This window comes from Sander lucioperca, chromosome 5 (assembly GCF_008315115.2).
Source record: "Sander lucioperca isolate FBNREF2018 chromosome 5, SLUC_FBN_1.2, whole genome shotgun sequence".
NCBI lineage: Eukaryota > Metazoa > Chordata > Actinopteri > Perciformes > Percidae > Sander > Sander lucioperca.
The window spans coordinates 322,706-344,383 of record NC_050177.1 but is presented as its reverse complement, the minus strand read 5'-3'; the positions used below and the strand labels follow the sequence as shown (position 1 = coordinate 344,383).

Below are 21,678 nucleotides of genomic sequence, written 5' to 3'. Positions count from 1 at the left end.
GTTTTAAATTTTTGTTTTATATCAGAAAATATTGGACGTAGAAATAAGCGCTGCAAATGTGTAGAAGAAAAATTTTAAAATGTAAAACGTTGGAAAAAGCAAAAACAAATTGTGAAAAAAGGCGTCACAAATGTCAGAAAAAAAAAGTGTTTTTTTCAAGGTTGAAGGGAAGACAACACAAGGGTTAAGATAAGAGGTCAGCCACATCCTTTACTTGAGTTTGTTTTTAACGATAACGTCCCAAGCGGTCTTATTTTGAAAATCCTACCCGGAAGCCGAATGGTCTCGCACTGTCCAGCTTGACACCGGTAGATGTTTCACTCCCTCCATTCATTTCATTCGCACAGTCGCATCCTAGCAGCGAGCCCTCCCCTCCTGTTTCTCTCCGCCTGGAAAGATGGCTGCTCCGGTGGTGGTGAGAAGCTCTGGCCCGGCGCTCTGCCCGAGCTTCGCGGAGGTCTGTTCGTTCCTGGAGCGATTCGGAGCGGCGTTGGATTTGCCCGAGATGACTTACCCACAGATGGAGAGGTATCTGCGGGACACAACGACCGGTGAGAGATCGGTCGTAGCGGTGGTTGTGGGGCGAAGAAGTGGTAGAAAGCTGCGACACTTAAAAACCGAAGGGGTCCACCACTACCACCATCACCATCATCATCGTGATGATGGTGACGGAAAATGTTGAGTGTGTGGCCCGGTAGAGCAGCATTAGATTGGGAGTTTAGTCAGCGAGCTTCTACGCTGTCTTACCCGGTTGCGGGGCACATTTGGGCCCGGGTCACAGTCAGCTTTTCCTTAAAAGAGAAACATTAAGTTTTTGAGGCAATATTTGGACAGAGAAAAAACGTAGACTGCTAACAGAAAGCTCTCCAAATTCCGTACACTTTGGGATATGTTTGTGCTAAAGTTAGGGGGGACGGTTACAGCTGATACAGCTACAACGAGGGGTTTTAGTTAGAGTCAAGTGACAGATCGTCGATAATGTTGTCAAGGCTGCTATTGATCTGTTCACACTAAACTTGGTGTGGGAGCCATGATGCAGCACTGCCTAGTGACCACACACAGCCAAGGAAAATAAAAAGAAGGAACAGTCATACGCCATTCGAATGTTGTATCGGTGTCCGTTCTATTGACGTTAATGCAGCGGGCACGGCAAGTCCCACCATAACCCATCATATATATAGTGTTGTTTCACCTTTGAGTGAAACATGCTTCCACAAAATAAAATAAAACACATTACGTGATGTTGACTGATGTTTTTTTTAATTAAATGTGCGCGTTTGTTTTCCTTTTTATTGGTCTTCAAACACATCACGGCTCTGTTCAGCAGTTGAATATTACATCTTACAATCAAATACATGTAGAATACTACTACAAGCTTGGCACCAATGACGTATGCAATGCGTAGTGACTGTTCCTTCTTTCTAGTTTCCTTGCACATAGCCAACCAGCTAGCTCCGGAGTGTTGTCAGGTGTAATTTTTCACCGGCCTTGCCTCACAGGCAGTCGGACTGGGATGACATCAGTGTCCCCTGTGTTTATGTGTTGATCTTGTGTTTATGGCGGTGATATTGTCTTCCCCCTCGATCTGCATTTTAGACGGCTTGTAGAACGGAGCGACTAATGTTAGCTAAAAACAGTGGATGTTATTTTTTTGGGGGGCTAAAGTGGCTGTCAAATTTGCACAGGCGCAGTAGGGACTCTGGCTAACTAACGGTTATTTAGCATCAAGGATCAACTTTTAGTCAAAGTACAACACACCGCGTACAAGTACACGTTCACCCATGAGTTCACCGCGTTGTCGTTTGTCAGAAAGTGATGTTTGAGTCGTATTAGTAGCTTCCCCTGTTTCAAGCCGTGTAAGGCGGGTTACACGGTTTGAAACATGGTTAACGTTAACCGCTAATATTTATATTGTAACGTTAGTTAGCTAGCTATAATAAGTTCTCTGACATGTCAAACTCAGTCATTATTAACTGCGTTTTTGTGTCGGGATTCTGAGTTTGTGTTGATAAAAAGTAAACGTAGAAAACTTCAATTAACTGTGCCTGCAGCAGGGAGTACTGGAATTTACTGTAAATTCAAGGGCTCCGTAACAGTCTCACATTAGACCACACATTAGAGCCCATTTGTTTTAGTAAGGTTATGTCCCAAGATTGTATTTATAGTTATTAGCATAGTGATACATTTTAATACGACTTAATTTTATTGTGAAGGGAGGAGAACTGTCTTTAACAGTGTCATGACAACAATAATCAGAGGACACCCTGACACAACAAATCTTTTAATACATCTTGAATACAAATAAAATAATATATAATAGACACAATATATGTTTTTATATAGTGTCAAATTGTAAGTTATCTCAGGACACTTTACAGAGGTACATGTCAATATCTTATAGAAATACCATCAAAGTAGGCTTTCTTTTTGGGGCATTTTCATCTGATTAATAAAGCATTTTCCAAGAGTGATGTAAAGATTTACAATTAACTTTTTTTTTTTTTTTTTTTTTTTAAGATTATTTTTTGGGCATTTTAGGTCTTTAATTGACAGGACAGCTGAAGACATGAAAGGGGAGAGAGAGAGGGGGGAATGACATGCAGCAAAGGGAGGTCAGAGTCGAACCTGGGCCCGCTGCATCGAGGAGTAAACCTCTATATATGGGCGCCCGCCCTACCAGCTGAGCTATCCGGGCACACAATTAACTTATTTTTGAATAAAAAGAGAGTAGTAGTATGAACTCAGTTATTTTTTTAAATCCTTCCAAAAGAACGATCTAACACTGTAACACACTTAACAATGAAAACAGTGTTTGTGTTTTGTGATGTGATTGATCTCCAGAAGGGTTATAATATTTCCCCCTTCAGCCCAGCTAAACAGCGAGGTAAGAGATCAGAGTCTATAGAAAACAACAACCCTGTGGACTTGTTGTGACTTACAAAAGTGAAGCGTTTTATGTTTCTAATCATCCTGTGTGTTTTCCAGTTCCTAAACCTCTTGTGGAGCTCCACGTGAAGCTGCTCAGAAAACTGGGGAGGTCTGTGACTACTGACCGCTGGGAAAAATACCTGGCTAAGGTGAGGGCTCCATGTACTATGTGTGTGTTTGGCATCGGATTCCATTTAAACTTCACTTGACATGATTAAACCCAACTTACTGAAGAGGTTCAGCCATCAGTGCTCGCTTGCTGCATCTTAAGAGACACTTCTCAGGTTTGCGCTCAAGTTTCTCACCTGTGACCACACCACACAGATGAAATTAAATGTGCAGAAAGTGATCGTTAGTGGGGATGGGATGCAGTCACAACCCCCTGTTTGTCATTTACTGTAGGACGAAAACAAAGGTGTATTTGTACAGAAAACTCTGACTTTGTGGAGCTAAGTAGAGTTGACTTCCCACTAAGTGTAGAACCTTACTTCTGTTGTGGTCAACAGACGTATGACAGAAGATTAAACCATCATGTCAGCATTGAGACAGAGAACATATGTAATCATTATTTCCTCTAGGTTTGCCAGGAGTTGAACAGTACCTGGGCATGGGAGCTGGAACAGAACGGCTACCAGGAGATGTCCATGGAGTGCAAGTCATGCATTCTCAAAGTATGACATGTCCTGTTTTTACTCAGTGTAATACGTGTATAAAAGACTTAAAACATCTGCAGTCAGTGCAACAACCACATTGATATTTTTAATTCATATCTTTGTTATATATTTGGCCCTTTACACATTCTTCTCCTATTTCCACACATTTATTTTGTTTGTTTACCCTTCAGTATCTCTGCGAGTGTCAGTTCGATGACAACCTAAAGTTCAAGATGGCGATTAATGAGGAGGAACCAGAGAAGATGCGTCTGCAGCCTATAGGTCGGGACCAGCAGGGCCTGATGTACTGGCTTCAGCTGGACCAGGAGCAGAATATCCGGCTGTACACGGAGGAGCAGGACGATCTGGACGGATCCACCTGGAAGTGCATCGTCAGGTATTTCTTCTTAATCTGGTTGATGCGCTTCTGTCTCAGGCTGCAATCACATCTATTATTATTGTTTTCTCTGTAACAAAATACAGTTATTTACAATCTGGATCCTATTTTCTTAGAAAAGTTGTTTTTCATACTTTTGTTTGATTAGGTTCATTGCAAATTAACCTGCCAACCCTGGCTAAGGGCTAGCTTAAAGTTGGCTCATCACTTATTTTTTCCTGAAAGTGAATTGTTGGTCCCTGCTGGATAACAGGCTGCCGGTTCATGTCAGGTTCACCACCAAGTCTATTCAAATTCTGTCCCCCTGTTGTTTTTATCTTGCTTGAACCACTTATCCAAACTTATTTTTTTCAGGACTCGTAACGACCTAGCTGAGGCTCTGGAGCTGCTGAAGTCCCAGGTTGAACCAAAACAGAATCAAGACCAGAACAAGAACCAGACTGGATCCAGGAGTGCCAGCCCCACAGAGAAAGATGCAGGTAGGTTGAGCGAATGAGTAGATATTGCCTGCATCGTAGAGTTTATATTATGGAGGGAAACATCTAATAATTTACAACACTGTTTCTGTGTGTTTGTGTGTGTGTGTTATGACGACTTAGGGAATGATGCCATTGGTAGCACCAACCCTGAACCCTCCAAGACCACAGAGGAACACACTGACAGTGAGAAGGCTGACCCTGTAAAAGAAGAGGAACTCCTAACACCAGGTACATAGATTATAGAAACTGCCAATCCCATTTTTATGTGTTATTTCATAAGAAAGGCCCCCTTGAGGTAAGTCTTTCAATTTTAAACATCTGATAGATGATGTATAGATGGTTGAACCCGATAGATGGATCTAATCATCCTTGATGTAAAGAGCTGAATGACACAATTTTGCAGCATTTATCGCTTTATTAGAAAGTGTACAGTTGAGAGCTGACAGGAAACGAGGGGAGAGGGAGAGTCAGGATGATATGCAGTGGTGGAAGAAGTACTCAGATTTTTACTTAAAGTGCTCATATGATGCTCATTTTCAGGTTCGTAATTGTATTTAGAGGTTGTACCAGAATAGGTTTATGTGGTTTTAATTTTCAAAAAACACCATATTTTTGTTGTACTGCACATTGCTGTAGCTCCTCTTTTCACCCTGTGTGTTGAGCTCTCTGTTTTAGCTACAGAGTGAGACCTCTCACTTCTGTTCCATCTTTGTTGGGAGTCACACATGTGCAGTAAGTACTGCTAGCTTGTCTGAGGGATTGCCACGCTAGCAGCTAGGCGAGCATTATAACGTGTGTTCCAAAGTGACCACGTGTGTCTCTGAAGTAAAGGCTGGACTACAACAGAGCTGTTTGGAGCAGTTTGTGAACAGTGTTTTCTGTTGGAGATGGTAAGTCCCTTTGGGGAGGACTTTGGGCTTTTTCACTTTGTAAACCTATAACGTGCACAACAAAGATATATAACACAATAAAGGAAAGGGGAAAAGCCAAAAGCATAATATGAGCACTTTTTAAGTAAAAATGGCAATACCACAGTGTAAAAATACTCTGTTACAAGTAAAGGTCCTGCATTCAAAATGTCACTCAAGTAAAAGTATTAACATCAAAATAAACTTAAAATACTAAAAGAATGGCCCATTTCAGAATCATATCTATTATTATTATTGTTGATGACACCTTCATTTATAAATTGAGTTATATTGTATTAATAATCTGAATCTACAAAGTAACTAAAGCTGTCAAATAAATGGAGTTAAATGATGACATTTGCCTCTGACATATAGTGGAGTAGAAGTATAAAGTTGCATAAAATGGTAAGTTAAGTACAAGTACCTCAAAATTGTACTTATGCAAACTTACTTAGTTACATTCCACCACTGCAACAAAAGACCTTAGCCAGACTCAAACTACGTATGTTGTGCTTACATGGACAGCATTTTAAATCTCTAGGGCACCTTAAATTAGATTCCTGTCACTAAAGAAGAGGGACGGGAAACTGGCCAAAGTATTCACTACTACGAGCCTTTACTGGTGGTTGTTTACCAGCTCAAGTGGCTGACAAACATCCCACCCTGATCATCCACACTACATGTCATTTGATTCTCATCTTGGTACAAATAATCTTTTATTCTACCTGGTCAGCTCCTTGCACTCTGTCACTCTCTTGTTTGCTGTTTCTAGGAGCCTAATTGTTTTGTCTTTTTTTTTTATTTTGCAGTGATAAAGCTGGAGGAAACTACCAAGCAGGAAAACCCTGAGGCTGAGGTGAAAGAAGAGAAGACGGACCGCAAATCATCGCCTGTCTTTGATAATCGCGTGAGCACGATCACCACCATCATCAAATCAGAAGCCAGGGACCCTGACGCTCCCAAAAACGCTGTGTCGGTGGTCATGGCGCCAGGTGCGACTGTGACCAAACCAGAAATGAACAAGGAAGATGAAGTAGAGCGGGCAGTCGTCAGGAGCAACCAGCAGGCCAAGATACCCCTGAAAAAGAGGGAGCTTAAGCTTGCTGAGAGCTACCACAGCAACCACCTTAACAACAGCAACAGCAGTAGTATTATTGTTTGTAACCCGTCAGTGATCCAGACCAAAGACAGTCATGGAAAAGAGGGGAAGTTGCTGAGCTCATTAGCGCCCCCTGGTGGTCCAGCTGCCTCACAACCCCAGCAGCAACAAGTGGTCACTGCATCGAGGCAGGAACTGAGCAACGGGAGAGCGTCTCTCCCCTTGACGCACAAAGAGGGACAGAATGGAGTCATAGGGGTCATAGGTCAAGTCGGCGTTGTAAGTCACGTAGGGGTTATCCGCAGCCCGTCTGAGCGCCACAGAGCCCCCGGTGCTGAGAAGCAGGAACAAAATGGGCCCAGTTTGGACCACAGAGGCTCCAGAGCTGTGGAGGAAGAGAGGGAGGTGAGCCGGCAGTCAGTGCTGGTAAGGAAGGCACCGGTTGAAGGGGAGACGGCAGCAGCAGCAGCCACCGCTCTTCCTCCTCCTGCAGCGATGGAGGCTCAAACAGCCAGAAAACTACCGTTGTCATCCTTAAAATCTGATCCACTCTCTGAAGCTGTAGAGAGAAAAGTGGATTCTGTTAGCCTTCCCTCGCTGGCTCAGTCCACAGAAGACCAGGGTAAAAAAGTAACGGAGGAGCAGTTCGACAGGGGGATGAAAACTGGGCACAGCAGTCATCAACAGAAGGGTGACGACCTGAACGAGAGTAAAGAGAGGAGAAGAGAGGCGTCTGGGCACCCTGAGGCAGAAGAAGGAAGCAAAGGTGACCATGAAAAGAATAAAAGCACTTTAGGAAAGTTGGGGGCGGAATCAGGGAGCACCACTCCACTTCTAAAAGTAGACCAGCAGGGTAAAGAGGACCACCAAGAAGATGGGGTCAACGGTGGGTTGGCTGTCCAGGTTAGGGTGAAGGACACTGGGCTTGGATCGGTGGAGAGGCAGGGTCCATTGGAGGAAGCCTCCTCTGAGCTCCAGAAAGAAGGAATCCGGTTGAAGATCAAGATTCCTCCCCACCGGAGAAACAAGTTAAGGGGAAAAGGGGGAAAGGAGGAGGAGAAAGAGAGGGAGCAGGAGGTGCAAGAGGATGGGAGGGCGCTGAGGAGATCTGCAAGAATTTGCAGGTATGAGTATATTACAATTCATGAAACTGGGGGATTATTATTAGAGAATGCACTTTGTATTTTTCTCTGTTCATTGTAATCTCAGATACAGCTGGTTTAATTCTGACAATAAATTTAGTCCCATCTATACCTTTTTTCTTGAAGATCTGCTTTGCCAACCTGCAGGCCGAGCTCGAAGGTGGCTGAGAGCCAGAGAAAGAAACCGCAAAAAAAACAGGCACGGCCCGACAGAACGAGGGAAGAAGAAGAAGAGGAGGAGGAGGAGGAGGAGGAGGAGGAGGGAGAAGAGGAAGAGGAGCTGGGCTCAACTACAAAGAAAGACGGAAAAACAGAACCTGCCAGGCAAATTAGGAAGCAAAGGGTAATCCGTTTGTTAATGTGTCCTGTCTGGGCGAATGAACACATACACTTGGGTTAAACTTTACTTTCTTTGACTATTTCTCTCTCTCATTTTCAGGGTAAACGGAGGCATCGACGCCCCCGATGGTCCAACATTCGTGCTAAGAGACGCAAACTGAATGAGGGAGAGGAGGTGGAGGACAGAGGGAGGAAACGAGGAGAGGGGGAGAGTGAAGGAGGGAGCGACTCTGAAGAATCCTGTAAATCCGAGGAGATTCCCAGTGAGGATGCCTGCAGCCACTGTGGCCTGCCCAACCACCCTGAACTGGTGAGAGAGGAGAGTGTGGTTGTGTGAGATACTGTTTCACTATTTTATTATACCCATACAAAAGTATTTGGAGATCCCCTGTCCACATACTGTACATTTGGGTACTTTTAGTCTGGGGCTGGTTTTTAGGATTTGTTCAAGGTCCTGTGGTTTTAATTAAGGGTAATCTTAATGCTACAGAATGAAGTGGTATTTAGGACTTAAATTAGATTCCTGTCACTAAAGAAGAGGGACGGGAAACTGGCCAAAGTATTCACTACTACAAGCCTTTACTGGTGGTTGTTTACCAGCTCAAGTGGCTGACAAATATCCCACCCTGATCATCCACACTACATGTAATTTGATTCTCATCTTGGTACAAATAATCTTTTATTCTACCTGGTCAGCTCCTTGCACTCTGTCACTCTCTTGTTTTCTGTTTCTAGGGGCGTAATTGTTTTGTCTTTTTTATTTAGCCATACAGAAGTATTTGGAGATCCCCTGTCCACATACTGTACATTTGGGTACTTTTAGTCTGGGGCTGGTTTTTAGGATTTGTTCAAGGGCCTGTGGTTTTAATTAAGGGTAATCTTAATGCTACAGAATGAAGTGGTATTTAGGACTACAGTGTATTTCCATCTTTGGGGCAAAAGTTTGGGAAAGTTCACATGACAATGCCTCCATGCACAAAGCCAAGTCCATAAATAAATAGTTTCCTTAGTTTGGGGTGGAAGGTCGATTACAGTGTCACCCGGGGGGGAAGAGGCCGGAAGTGACAGCGAGAGGCAGAGCGAGAGCGAGAGCCAGAAAAATGCACAAAAGAGAAAATACAGGCAGAAAAATACCTTTGCAAATTCAGACACCACCACACACTTATAGTGGGGCATAAGTGTTTATATCTGTGTATGGGTCTATACATTTTTATTACGAAAATCCTACTTATTGTGCCTTTTTAATTTTTCTTGTTTGGTTTTGATTGTGTAATTTATGAAATGTCAACAACAATGACATTGCACATCACCAAAGGTAAGCAGCAATGAAAAATTATTTATGATAATGTTAATGCAAGAAGTCGTAACTATGAGTAACTGAGTTGTTTTCACTGTGTTTGTGTGTGTGTGTGTGTGTGTCCTCAGATCCTGCTGTGTGACTCTTGTGATAATGGATACCACACTGCCTGTCTGCGGCCGCCGCTCATGTTGATTCCAGATGGAGAGTGGTTCTGTCCTCCCTGCCAACATGTAAGCTGTGTGTGTGTGTGTGACAGAGAGAACGACAGACAATATACAACATATTGATCAGCATACCCTATTAATATCTTACGTTTTGCTTTTATATTGACAGTAAGGCTGGGTATTGTTATGACAGTTCAACATTAGCGTAACCTTACTTTGAGAAATGTTCATTTAACAAAATATACCAAAGTTCTCCAATATTTCCTCTTGTCCAAACACAAGCAGCCGAACAAGAACTTTTTCTAAATATAATGTAAAACTGACACTATTTGATGTAACTATTTGATAAGCAAATACGATTACAATTCTAAACAGACATTCAATGCTAGCTTTCAGTACTTAAAAGTCACCATAAGTCGGTGCTTCGGGCAGATTTCAGTGGCACTAATATAGTGTTGAGGTTCGCTAATAAACAAGAAGGCATTTTAAAGGAGTAGTTTTCCAACATTTCATTTGTGGTTTTTGGTTTTCCTCCATTCAGAAGCTGCTGTGTGAGAAACTGGAGGAGCAGCTGCAGAACCTGGACAGTGCTCTGAAGAAAAGAGAGAGAGCAGAGAGGAGGTACACACACACACACACACACACACACACTATGATCATCTTTCAAAAAAAAAACACCACTCAAAATGATGTGGCTTTTGACCCTTCTCTCTTCCTGTCTGTTCAGGAGGGAGCGGCTAGTATACGTGGGAATCAGTGTGGAGAACATCATCCCTGTAAGTCATCTTTATATTTGTTTTAACACCTTTTTAATGCCGGACGTTTTTATTTTGAAATTGAAATATGAAGTAGCTAACATTCTGAATGAAGAAGCTCACTCATATTTGCATTTATCACAGAGGAAGCATATTTACCTTCAGCATAGCAAATCTCACAGCCGTTTTTTTACCTGGGCTTTCTGAGTTGGACCAATGAAAAAGAAATGTTTGAATTGCCGTCGATTGGCTGGGATTTTCCAACATGCAACGCAGCATGTCAACGCAACTGTGTAATCTTGTGAAACAAACTTAAACCAGGCTTGACATGGTGGCCATCTGTTTGATGTCAAAGAAATATCGCCTTGTATTTCACTGTGCAAAATAAAAAATAATTTGCCTGGACTGTTTTAGGAGGGAGATGAAGTGGAAGAGGAGAAGACTGCAAAAAAGAAAGATCCCAAAAAGAGCAAAAATCTCGGGAGGAGATCAACCAGAACCAGGAAACACATCAGCTACAGGTGGGTGTGGCCGGACGAGGGTTAAATAAAGTACAGGGCAAAACACATTGTGTCTATCAAAACACAAGAAAAGCAAAGCTAATTTTTTTTTTGGATAATTTGGGATCATCATTATTTACATTTTTGCATCGCAACTATAATTTTTCAGTGTCACAAAAAATGTGTGACTTGCTTAAATCATAAACGTGAGGAGAAATGGTTAATGTGTGTGTGTGTGTGTGTGTGTGTGTGTTGTAGGTTTGATGACTTTGACGATGCCATTGATGAGGCTATAGAGGAGGACATCAGGGACCTTTGTGGAGGTGAGTGGACGATGTGATGAACTGCAGCATTATAGAAACAGACTTTTATCCATTAGTTTTCATATATTTCTATAAAAAAAATTGCATTTCTGCCCATAGGGCATTTTCACACCTGCCTTGTTTAGTTCAGTTAAATCAAATCAAATCTGGTTACGCTTCAGTACGTTTCCTTTTTACGTGATTCCACCTCAATCGGACCCAACTACCAGGTGTACTCTAGCAGCTTTCTGTCCCTCGTCTCTTCGTGGTCAAACCAGCCGCCGCTAAAGTTGGAAACAGACACCGGCAGAGCCGAGCGAAGTCTCTGTGGGTAGAGCAGACGTAGTAACGTCGCTCACGAAGAAATATCTGTAAAATGATTTAAATGAAATGAGCTGGTTTGGCCATGAAGATGTGAGAAATATGCACTGTTCCAACGGTGAACGGTGATGGGATTGCTTAAGGGGGAAAAAGTGAACAAAGTAGTCATGTAGTCAAATGATTGGAATCAAAGAGATTCATGATCTCTGTCTGGTCTTTGTCTCTATTAAGTGGAAAAAATAAATCTTTATTTGTTAAAATCACCCCATTATATCGAGGCAGTGCCACATATTCTGTACATGTCTTTACTTGTTACACAGCTATAGAAACAGCAGTTTGTTATTAAGAGTACCCAGTTGTCTGATGCATCAGATTGATAAATTTAACACTATTCTGATGTAGGAGCAGGGCAAGGCAGAGACATCACCGCTATCCTGTCAGAGGACGGGAAGGAGAGCCAGCGGCCAATCAGAAGCCAGGCTCATTCTGCCAGGAACAGGAAGAAGCGGAGGCTGAACGACCTGGAGAGTGACAGCACTGCAGCAGAGAGTGAAGACGAGTTCATGCTCAGCAACAGGTAACATACACACACACACACACACACACACACACACACACACACACACACACACACACACACACACACACTCCCCTTGTCCCCTCTTTAGAAAAGTGTTTGCTTCCATCTGTCTTATAGTTTTCTTCCTCTTCCCCCTCAAAGCTCAGAGGATGAGGAATTTGGTGCTTCAGGGGCTGATGATGACGAGGAGGAAGATGAAGATGTGGGCAGCGACGTGGGCAGCTTGGAGAGTGGGACCCGCCCCAGACGGGCAGCGAGAGGGGTACCTAAGCACCGACCCAGCAAGACCCAACGCAGGGGCAGGAAACGGCTGAGACGGCGGCGGAGACGCTCCTCCGAGGAAGAGGAGGAAGACACTGATGAAGAAATGGGTGAGTGTGCACGACGAGCGGAAACTGCCCCCCTGCAACACAGAATAGTTTGCTTTAAAGTTGCAGAGTTGAGCTAGCGTCAAAACATTTTAATCTCTTTTATTACCTGCTTCATTAGGGAATTCTTTCAGCCCCTGAAACAGTGTTTTAGACATATTTATACGAAATGTAATTCAACTTTTATATTACCATTTTTATAACTGAGTAATTGCTTTAGGCATTTTTTCAAGTATAAATGTCAAACTTTCTCTGGTTCCAGCTTCTTAAATAACATGATTTGTTGAGTTTCTTTGTCAGCTGTGAAGTTCTCAAACTTCTAGGAATAATTACTCTATATATTATATATTGGTCAGTATATTAGTGATGAGAATTTTTTTATTTCTTCCTATTTCATAGACTAAATTATTAATCGTTCAAATATCTACGCAGATGTGAAGTTTTCAAGCTTTTAGGACTGCAAGTAATGAATTAATTACTGTATATATTATATATTTGTCCATCAAAAGTTCCCAGTCCAAAGTGATGTCTCAAAGTGTCTTGTTTTGTCCGACCAAAAGTCCAAGATGCAAAGATATTCAGTTTCTCATTATATGAAACAAAGAGAAAGGGGAAATCATTTGGGGAACCAGAGAAGATAGATCGTGGAAGCAACTAATCCATTATCAAACGAAATAGTTATGTGAAAATCTTCCCCTGTCCCCGTCTTCTCCAGGCTCGGATCAGTTCAGCAACATGACTGATAGCGACGCTGACAAAAAAAGGCGGGGTCTGAGGCGTGGCCAGCGGCAGCAGGTCAACTACCGCGAGACGTCGGAGTCGTCGGACAACTCCCGGGCCTCCGCCAAGAAGGTCAAAGTTAAACCCCGCGGCAGACCACGCAAGGAGCATCTCTCGAGCGACTACAGTGATGGTAAGTCAATTCCTCTCAGATCACTCTCTGAGTATATGTATACTGGTTGCAAACAGCAATTCACACTGCTTCACACACATTCAGTTTAAGATAGAGGCCCCTATCTTGCACCTGGTGCAACGCAGCGCGAAGCCCAACACAAGTGTCTTTGCTAGTTTAAATAGCTCCCACGTCGTTTAAATAGCAAATGCACCTGCACCCATCTGTGCGCCCATGGGCGTGCTGGTCTTACAGGGAGGTGTGTTCAGGTGCACTCTTGGCGTATTGCTATCTTGGGGCAGCTGGAAGTGATCGCGCCATTGGTAGAGGTGTTGAAATTAATCAAATAATCGATGCATTGAATCGTGGACGTGGACGATGCTGCATCAATAATCGGCCGGGCCATAATCGATTATTTCTGTTTACAATTTAATGTAGGCCTAACAACCTTTCTGTTTACATATTCTGTTACGTTTTGCACATCCAGGAAGTGCCATGTGCTCAGTGCTGTAGTTTATTTAGTATTAGAGCACTGCAGAATGTTTTGTTTTTGAAGCTTGAAAAGCTATGAATTAAATATCATATATGGCTTTAATAGAAAAATGTATTTGATGCGTCAAGATATCGAATTGAATCGCTGACATGATAATTGTAATCGAATCGGGAGATCAGTGAAGATTCACACCTCTAGCCATTGACCAATAAAAACCTGGTCTAAAGTCAATAGTGCAGCATTTCATTGTTATTTTAACAGCGCATTTGTAAAATGCGCCTAGGCTCGTGCACAGCGCGTGCACACTATGCTTGTTACACACAGAGGGACACGCACCAGCACACAAACATGCAAAAGAATAAAAATATTACGGTGCAAATCCGCCATCATAATAGCAATGCTCCAAGGTCCAAACGCGCCTGGCTTTTAAAGGGAATGGGAGATGATCTCTGATTGGCTTATTGCATGTTACGGCCAAAACACACCTTGATTAATGAAGACACTAACTACAACCCTTTAGAACCATGTGCCAAACTAGCAAAAGTGGATTTGGACACGCCCTAAACGCACCTGCGCCATGCGCTTCACTCCGTGTGCTTAGATCGTTAAAATAGGTCCCAGAGACTCGGTTTCCATTCGTGTTATTTGTGTGAAGGATGAATTGGATAAAACTCACAGTACTGCAAGAAAACATATCCTATGATTGACCAGAGTAACCGCTTCAGCAATGAATAAATACTGGAAATGGGACCTGTAATGGCTGCACATGTTCTTCTCGCTGTCTCAGGTCAGGAGGATAATTTAAGTGCACCTCAGCAGTATTACCCTTTTTGTTTTTTCTATTAGTGTCGCCTTCTTCCAGAGACTCGGAGGAGGAGGAGGATTATGAAGACGAAGAGGAGGATGACCAGAGACGAAGAGTGAACAAGAGGAGAAGGCAGGAGGAAGACCTCCGGAGACACAGGACGAGAGAAAAGAGGAGGCGATTCAAACACGACGAGGACGAGGAGGATGACAGAGAGAGAGGGAGGCGGCTGAAAAGGAAACTATTAGAGAAGGAGAAGGACAGAGACCAGCGGAGGAGGCTAAAGAGGACAGAAAAAGAAGAGGAGGACCTGGAGAAGATGGGCAGGGGGAAGAGGAGAGAGATCCTGTCGCAGCAGCGGCGCAAACGGCTCGCTCAGATGCTGAAAAAAAGGCGGCCTTCGACAGACGATGAGGACGAGTCGGACTCGGACGAATCGGACTCGTCATCGGAAGAGGATCGCCCAGTCCGCAAAAGACTCAACCGCATTGACTCTGATGATGATGAAGAGGAAGACGAGGAGGAAGAAGAGGAAGAGGAGGAAAGACAGAAGGTGACGACGAAGAAGGTGGAGAAGAGGGCCGACAGCGACACTCAGGAAAAGGGGAGAGGCCGTAGCCTGTCTCCGTCAAACGGACATCGAACCTCCAGAGGCCCGGCAAAGCCTGGGGCTGGAAGTCCCGCTGTGCCCACGGACAGTGCAGGATCAGGCAGGCAGGGCAGGCACAATGGCCCCTTACATCCAGGGGAGGAGGAAGAGGAGGGGGAGGGGCAGACAGACTTATTAAACTCTGTCCAGAACAGTCCGCAGTCATGATGGCTGTGTTTGTGTGAATAACGCTCGCTTCTTTGTTTTTTGTTTTCTTTTAACGGTCAGGACTTTCACCCACAAACCACCTTTTAAAACTGGATATCTTCTCCACCTCCGCCTCTTCCTCTTCCTACTCTCCTGTCCTGCTCTTCCTCCTCGCTGTTGTATTGTGTTAGAGGGTTCTCCACCGGCACATCCTGTACTTAACAACACAAACTCACGAGTACGCATTTGCACTCATCTTCACCTCTGACAGCCAGCCGGTCCATGAGCATCCTCGCTGGGGAGGTCCTCGCGATCCCCCGAACTCTTTGAGTTACGGACGTCTCTCTCTCTCTCTCTCTCTCTCTCTCTCTCTCTCTCTCTCTGGTGGGTCCATGTGGCAGGATGATGGTGCTTTCATCCCATTCGGGCCTGGTTGAATTGGTTGAGTCTGTTCGTAGTGTACCTCATCCTAAAGCACTTCATCCCTCTCATAGCACCTAATAACCCACCGCCAAGGAGAGTGTCTCAGTGTCAAACCAAACACTTTGGATGATGTGACCTGATGCTTAGAGACCCCAGACTTGGTCCCCACAACCGAAGCGTTGTCTGTCCCTTACCTCTAGTGGTATCACTATCTACCCATGCAGATAGCTCTGCTCACATTTGTCCAGGTTTTGAGATCTCTGAGATCTCTGCCTCCACCCCAATACAAAGTTAATCGTGTTCGTGGTCCTCACAAAGGTGTTTTCATTGTTGTGACGCTGAACTGACGGCGGGTGGGGGGGGCATTTGTTGCATGTTCCATCCCTCTCTCTCCCCATGTTTCCAGTCTCTCGCTCTCTCTCTACAGTTATTTAGAGTTGAGTTTTGAAATGCCGTGAGCACCACAAACTGATTAACCTCCTTTGTGTTTGGGATGGTGGCAGAAATCTTTGACAGATGCCTCAAAACCTGCCAAAAAAAACCCTGAAACTCTCTGCATGGTTAGATCCCATTAGAGGTAAGTAAGAAATGTTTTTATTTTGTAACTTGAGTGAATTTGATTCTTACAGCGAGATGCTTCTTGCGAGTAATCCTGGACTGTATCATGACCCAATATCATAACCAAGTGACGTAACGTGGTCAATGATCGACTAACTGCAGTTACAATAGTAACGCTGCGTTCAAGTGCTCCTTGTTAACTCGTAAAGTCAAAATGTTGAAGCTGAAGTGCTTAATAACAGCGGTAAGCTTCATACACCAGAGTTTAAAGGTGCCGTGCCACATGTATTTCATTATTTTGTGGTAATGTCTGAAGTTCTACCATGGACTCTGTAACATTTTTTGTGGAAAAAATGCCTTGGTTACCTTGTTTCAAGCCATTCTAGCGTGGTATAGAAAGCCTGCAGGAAGACTCAGCTCGATTTGTGCCAGTTCTCATTAATATTCAACGAGCTAACCTGCTTGACTCTGATTGGCTAACAGCTAGCCAATGAGAGCCTGGCTATCAGCATCCTTTGCCCAGCGCAACTGGGCGAGCTCATGAATAGTAATGAGCTCAGGCAACACCACGTCAGACTGACCAGCCTTTGTAATTGGCCTGATTTCTCCGCTTATTTCTTTTCAGTGGCTAGAGCTGACAGAGGAGGTAGCCGTTCATTTTCACATTCACGACATAACACAAACACATATGGACCTAACATATTAAAAAAAAAGTACAAGTCAAAACTGTTTTATGTGGCAGGGCACCTTTAACCTAACACTTGTGATGTTTAACGTAATTATTTAAGCCAAAACGCCAAACATTCTCTGGCTGCAGCGTCTTCTGCTGCGTTTCTTTGTCTAATGTGATAATAAACTGAATATTGTTTTTTTGTGTTAGTCCTCCAATAAGGCGTACTGTATTTTATAGACTAAAATATGAAAGGACTTTTTGGGGAAAATACTCAGCCGATTAAATCGATATTGAAAATAATCTTTAGTGGCAGCCCTCGTCAATATATTCGCATAACTTTTCAACTGCAATTCTTCCAGGCGGCTAACGAGGTGGAGTTGGCAGGGCGTAAATAACGAATGCCAACTACAGACACTTTACTTAGTTCAACTTGATGAGGATCACCTGAATGGATTTTAGAAAACTTAGTGTTTGGTCTTTAAATGCAGACTTCGGAGGATGTCATTTAAACTCAGTTTTCCTAACGTTTCCTGAACTGATTATGTAGTTCAAACGCTCTCAAGATGTAAAGAGAAAACAAAAGCATCAACGGGAACATCTCCAGAACTGACAATGATCCTAATTCATTTCATTTAATGCTAAGAGCTGAGCGAGACCTCGCGTTCTCTCCCGACAGCCAAAGCGTTGGGTTTCAGACTGGTCGCTCCAAACCTTGGCTCGGTGGGACCACGTTTGCTGTACATACTTTGCCTGTACGCTGTTTCTTGTAAGATAATGGATGTTCTGTTCTCTTAGTCCTCTTGTAAAATATAGTGTTCTATTTTCTATATGAAGGAGAGGAGGAGAGATGCTGCTGCGAGTGCTGTGTGGACTGCGAGTTCATCGACGGTTTGCTCGTTTTGTTTGAGATTCTGCGGCCGTTGATTTGTGTGAAATAAGACCAGCGTGGAGCCCGTTCACCAGGACAAGAAGCTTGTTACAAAGAGCCGAAAACTGCTCACTCTCAGCCCCGTGTCAAACGTCTTTTAAAGGTTTTTCTGCATTTCAGTGTCCCTGAAGCGACCCCAAGGAGTTTTTTAAGAAGTAACAAAGCTTTATTTACTGGTCACTGCTCAAACAAACTTAGTTTTCTCCACCAGCCCGTCTCAGCTCATCCTTTTTACACGGTTTAGCTGGTAAAACGGTCGCAGGTACATTTTAGGGTTGACCGTGTGGACGAAAGATGTCTCTTTGTTGGGCAGGATGGTAGAATTCCTTTAAATTCATGCAGTCAAAACACTGTCTAGACTTTATGCTGTGAGCTGTTAATGGGAAGAGGCTGGCCTGGTTTTACTCTGAATACCACGTTGCTCCCCCTATCTTTGATTTTCTAATGATTCCCCCTTTAAATGCAGAAAGTCAGACTCAAACAGACTGGTGTACATCTTTTTTCCTTTTTCTTTCTTTTCTGTCAGTAAAAAAGTTTCTTTTCAGAAGCTGGATTTTCAGCTGACGAGGACGATGTCCGAACTCTGAGCCTGTATTTGTCAAACTTCTAAGATTTTACACTTCAGAATGCTCTGAAGCGAGCGATGAACACGTTTACCGAGCCACTTACTCCGACTTAGCTTTGAAATGATCCCATCATGTCTGCTCACAGCTCTACACCATAATGTTCACCCTCACATTTTAATGGGGGACATCTTTTTCTGTAAAGAAAAACTAATATAAAAGTGTGAAATCCTAAACATCTCCACTAGACTAATTAATGTGCAATTAACAACAATCAAATAAGTTAATTTTATATATATGAAATAATTGGAAATTCACTTTAATGGAAACAACAACAAAAACTAAATTCAAGCGGGAAATACATTCTGCTGTTTGTACATTAGAGAAAACTCATTTTCAGGAGAATTAATTACAGCATTGACAAGTTCAGACAATCCAGTGAAAACCGGCTAAAACTACTGGGTTCAGAATTAAAAATATTGCCTCAGCTAACAAATTATCATTTCTACAATCTCTAAAAATGTGTCTCAGAAGACGCATTTTAAAGTCCTAAGAAATGTTCTGAATAGTTTTTACGGATATTCAGGAGTAGAAGTAAAGGATTGTTACTTTTTTTATCTTAAATCCCAAATATCACTATTAGCAGTTTGATAAATATGGGCCCAGATCAGACTGCAGCTGTGACATTATTTTTTTTGTCACTCTGGTTTTAAAAACAACTGTCTGATGAGCCTCGCAGCGTGAGAGTCCTGGCTCCAAACACAGAACTAAAGCACTCAGCTGAAGTTCCCAAATGCATTCAAGTATAATTTATATTTGAATTGGGCTTCGTCCAAGTTACTTCCCTCTCTTACCAACGTTGAAGCTCTTTGTGTGTGAGACATACGTTTGTTTTAAAGACACAAAATGCAAATATCATTCCTGTAATGCTCCTCAAACCAGCCAGGATTCACACAAGGCGTTCTTTTCTTTCTTTATCTCAAGATGTCACAAAACGTACGACGCACGACGAAACAAAGCCAGTCGTCCATTTGAAAAACATCTACTTTTATACGGTAAAGAGCTGGAGGCCGATGTTGGTGTGATTCTATTTTTAAGAAGGGCTTTCTGTGCAGAGTTTATGGCCACCAAACCAAAAGTGTATTTTGTAACGTAACATATGTGGGACGATGCTTCTGTCACTTGTCAGGGAACAGAACATTTAGGGGAAAAAATGCACATATAGAGAAACCGTCGGATTTTTTTCTACTTTTATTTCATTTCAAAAAGCTTTTTAGTGAGTCAGGCACTTTATTAGTGTTGCCTGTATGTACCAATCTTATCATAATGATGTGAAATCTAGTTTCACAACCGTAGAGACCTTTACCACTAATCCTAATAATTAGATCATGGTCTACAACTTTAGTCATAACAAATGTTGTTTGACAGTATCCTTTATGATACTTTTGAAGAACATACTGTAATGATTTAAGCAAAAAAATCAAGTCTATATCTGAGATTATATCAGTGGTTTACATTTAGCTTTGGAGACGTTGAGGGGGAAGAAGAATCTGAAAGTGATCACCTTTTAAAAACCAGTTTTTGAGTCACAAATGCATAATTTGTGCGGAGGAACTTCACAGTTTGCCAAAAGCATTAAATAAGATTTAACTGTTGAATTGATAACTGGAATTACTTTTACATACTGGCCCTGCTCTTTCACTTTAAGATAAAAGTGGGCTTTGAAGTTCACCGCCGGTTAAATTACTAAATGTTCTTTTCAGGTACTTTCCTAAAGTGGTTCAGGACAGAGTCTCATTAGCTGGTTTAATTTCTAAGCATGGGTTATGTCATCGCAAATAGGCTACAACATCTAGATTTTTTTTTTTGGGAAGATCCCCTTAATGTGGCAGTGCAGCCTCTTGATCATCATGATGATTTTATATCATTTTTAAGCTCAACTGGACACTCAGTACTCCAAAAATAAGATTGCAGCCCGCTAAAGATTTTCATTTAGGTTACACTGAGGCAGAACCAATACTTTTAGAGAGTACTCTGACTGTTACTCCAGATTTGAGATTAACGTGTTTATAATAACCACCGGTCCCAAATCATTCCACTGAACCTGGTGTGCATCTGTGTTCGGCTCTGTGGCAGAATCCGTTGGTTTTAAAATGTTCAGTCCAACTTATCTGCATTCAAACAGGCACCACTGGATGTGAATGTGGCTCCTTCCATTTCTCTGTTGTACTGTTACTGTAGTATTGCTGTAACATAAATGTTTTCTAAGTTATTAAAACCAACATCCCAGGCATCTCTTCAAAAACACACAAACGTGTCTGTGGCTTATTTTTTATTCAGGAAAACTATTAGTTGATAGAAAATTGCTGAAAATGGCAGAGATTATTCTGCAGGAGAGGTTTGAGAAGTTTCTGTGGAAGTTTTCAGACTTTTTCTGCTGTGAATTCCAGCTGACCTCAACCTCTGCCAAAATAGCCAAAACTGGGGGTGCTTAAATGTTATTTCTATAATATTGTACAACTTAAATTGTCATTTTGAGACATTTAATTTAATGTCATCTTCATTTTCACATATATGCGTATAAACTAAATTATAATAATTAAGGTTACATATATTTTTATATTATTATTACACAAAAAAAAGACATTACAGTGTACTTTACAGTTTGGTACAGTCGTTCACTGTATAAGCTTGTGTACACTGCCATCTGGTGGTTGCAGTATGGGACTACAACCAGAGCATGAATGTTCCTGCCCTCTAGTGGCCACAGGGAGCAACTACACTTACATTCCACTAGCGCCAAGATCATAGACTGTATATTAATATTATAATAATAATAATTAATATATATTTATATACAGCCTATGGTCAAGATAGACACAATTACACATGAGTAGTACATCCGGTTAAAACATACAAAATAAATGTTTATAAATCATGGGGTGTAGTTACAGAGTGCGACCACCGGAGGGGAGTATACGCATTATAAATGGTGGGAAGACAAAGTAAAATTAAATTAAGGCAGATTAAATTCTAAATGTTTTTAAATACACAATTATAATTGTGTATGCTGTGTGTATATATATATATATATATATATATATATATATATATATATATATATATAAAATATTATATCTCTATGGCTCTGGAGGGCACCAAACAGTTATTAAGTCTATGGGCGTCAAGTTAGACAAAATGGCATACAAACATTTCCGGTAAGAACATTCAAAATAAAATGTTTATGAGCACTGTGGCTACGGGAATAGGGAGGTTACGTACAAACAGACGTTACTACGCTTTGTTCGTGGT

The 21,678-nt window shown here is 42.2% G+C and overlaps 1 protein-coding gene across 3 annotated transcripts; it reads left to right on the top strand.

Annotated features, from left to right (window-relative positions):
* Nucleotides 1-293: 293 nt before the first annotated feature.
* rsf1a (remodeling and spacing factor 1a) lies at nucleotides 294-16,177 on the top strand. Of its 3 annotated transcripts, XM_031304155.2 has the most exons (19): nucleotides 294-551; nucleotides 2,986-3,077; nucleotides 3,507-3,599; nucleotides 3,773-3,978; nucleotides 4,333-4,457; nucleotides 4,578-4,685; nucleotides 6,175-7,123; nucleotides 7,172-7,588; nucleotides 7,733-7,949; nucleotides 8,046-8,255; nucleotides 9,371-9,475; nucleotides 9,951-10,030; nucleotides 10,137-10,185; nucleotides 10,579-10,685; nucleotides 10,923-10,987; nucleotides 11,690-11,864; nucleotides 12,009-12,238; nucleotides 12,951-13,148; nucleotides 14,467-16,177. In XM_031304155.2, the coding sequence occupies exons 1-19, from the start codon at nucleotides 398-400 to the stop codon at nucleotides 15,240-15,242; spliced, it is 4,356 nt and encodes a 1,451-aa protein (XP_031160015.2). In that variant the 5' UTR covers nucleotides 294-397; the 3' UTR covers nucleotides 15,243-16,177. The 3 variants fall into 3 exon arrangements, with proteins under 3 accessions (XP_031160015.2, XP_031160014.2, XP_031160012.2); XM_031304154.2 differs by having other exon boundaries at nucleotides 6,175-7,588; nucleotides 7,754-7,949; XM_031304152.2 differs by having other exon boundaries at nucleotides 6,175-7,588.
* Nucleotides 16,178-21,678: the final 5,501 nt, after the last annotated feature.

Excerpts from the sequence above, each read along its gene's own strand:
- rsf1a (XM_031304152.2), top strand. The coding sequence starts at position 398 with ATGGCTGCTCCGGTGGTGGTGAGAAGCTCTGGCCCGGCGCTCTGCCCG. Across the intron at positions 7,589-7,732 it reads AGATCTGCAAGAATTTGCAG|ATCTGCTTTGCCAACCTGCA; the intron begins GTATGAGTATAT and ends TTTTTCTTGAAG. Across the intron at positions 13,149-14,466 it reads CTCGAGCGACTACAGTGATG|TGTCGCCTTCTTCCAGAGAC; the intron begins GTAAGTCAATTC and ends TTTTTCTATTAG.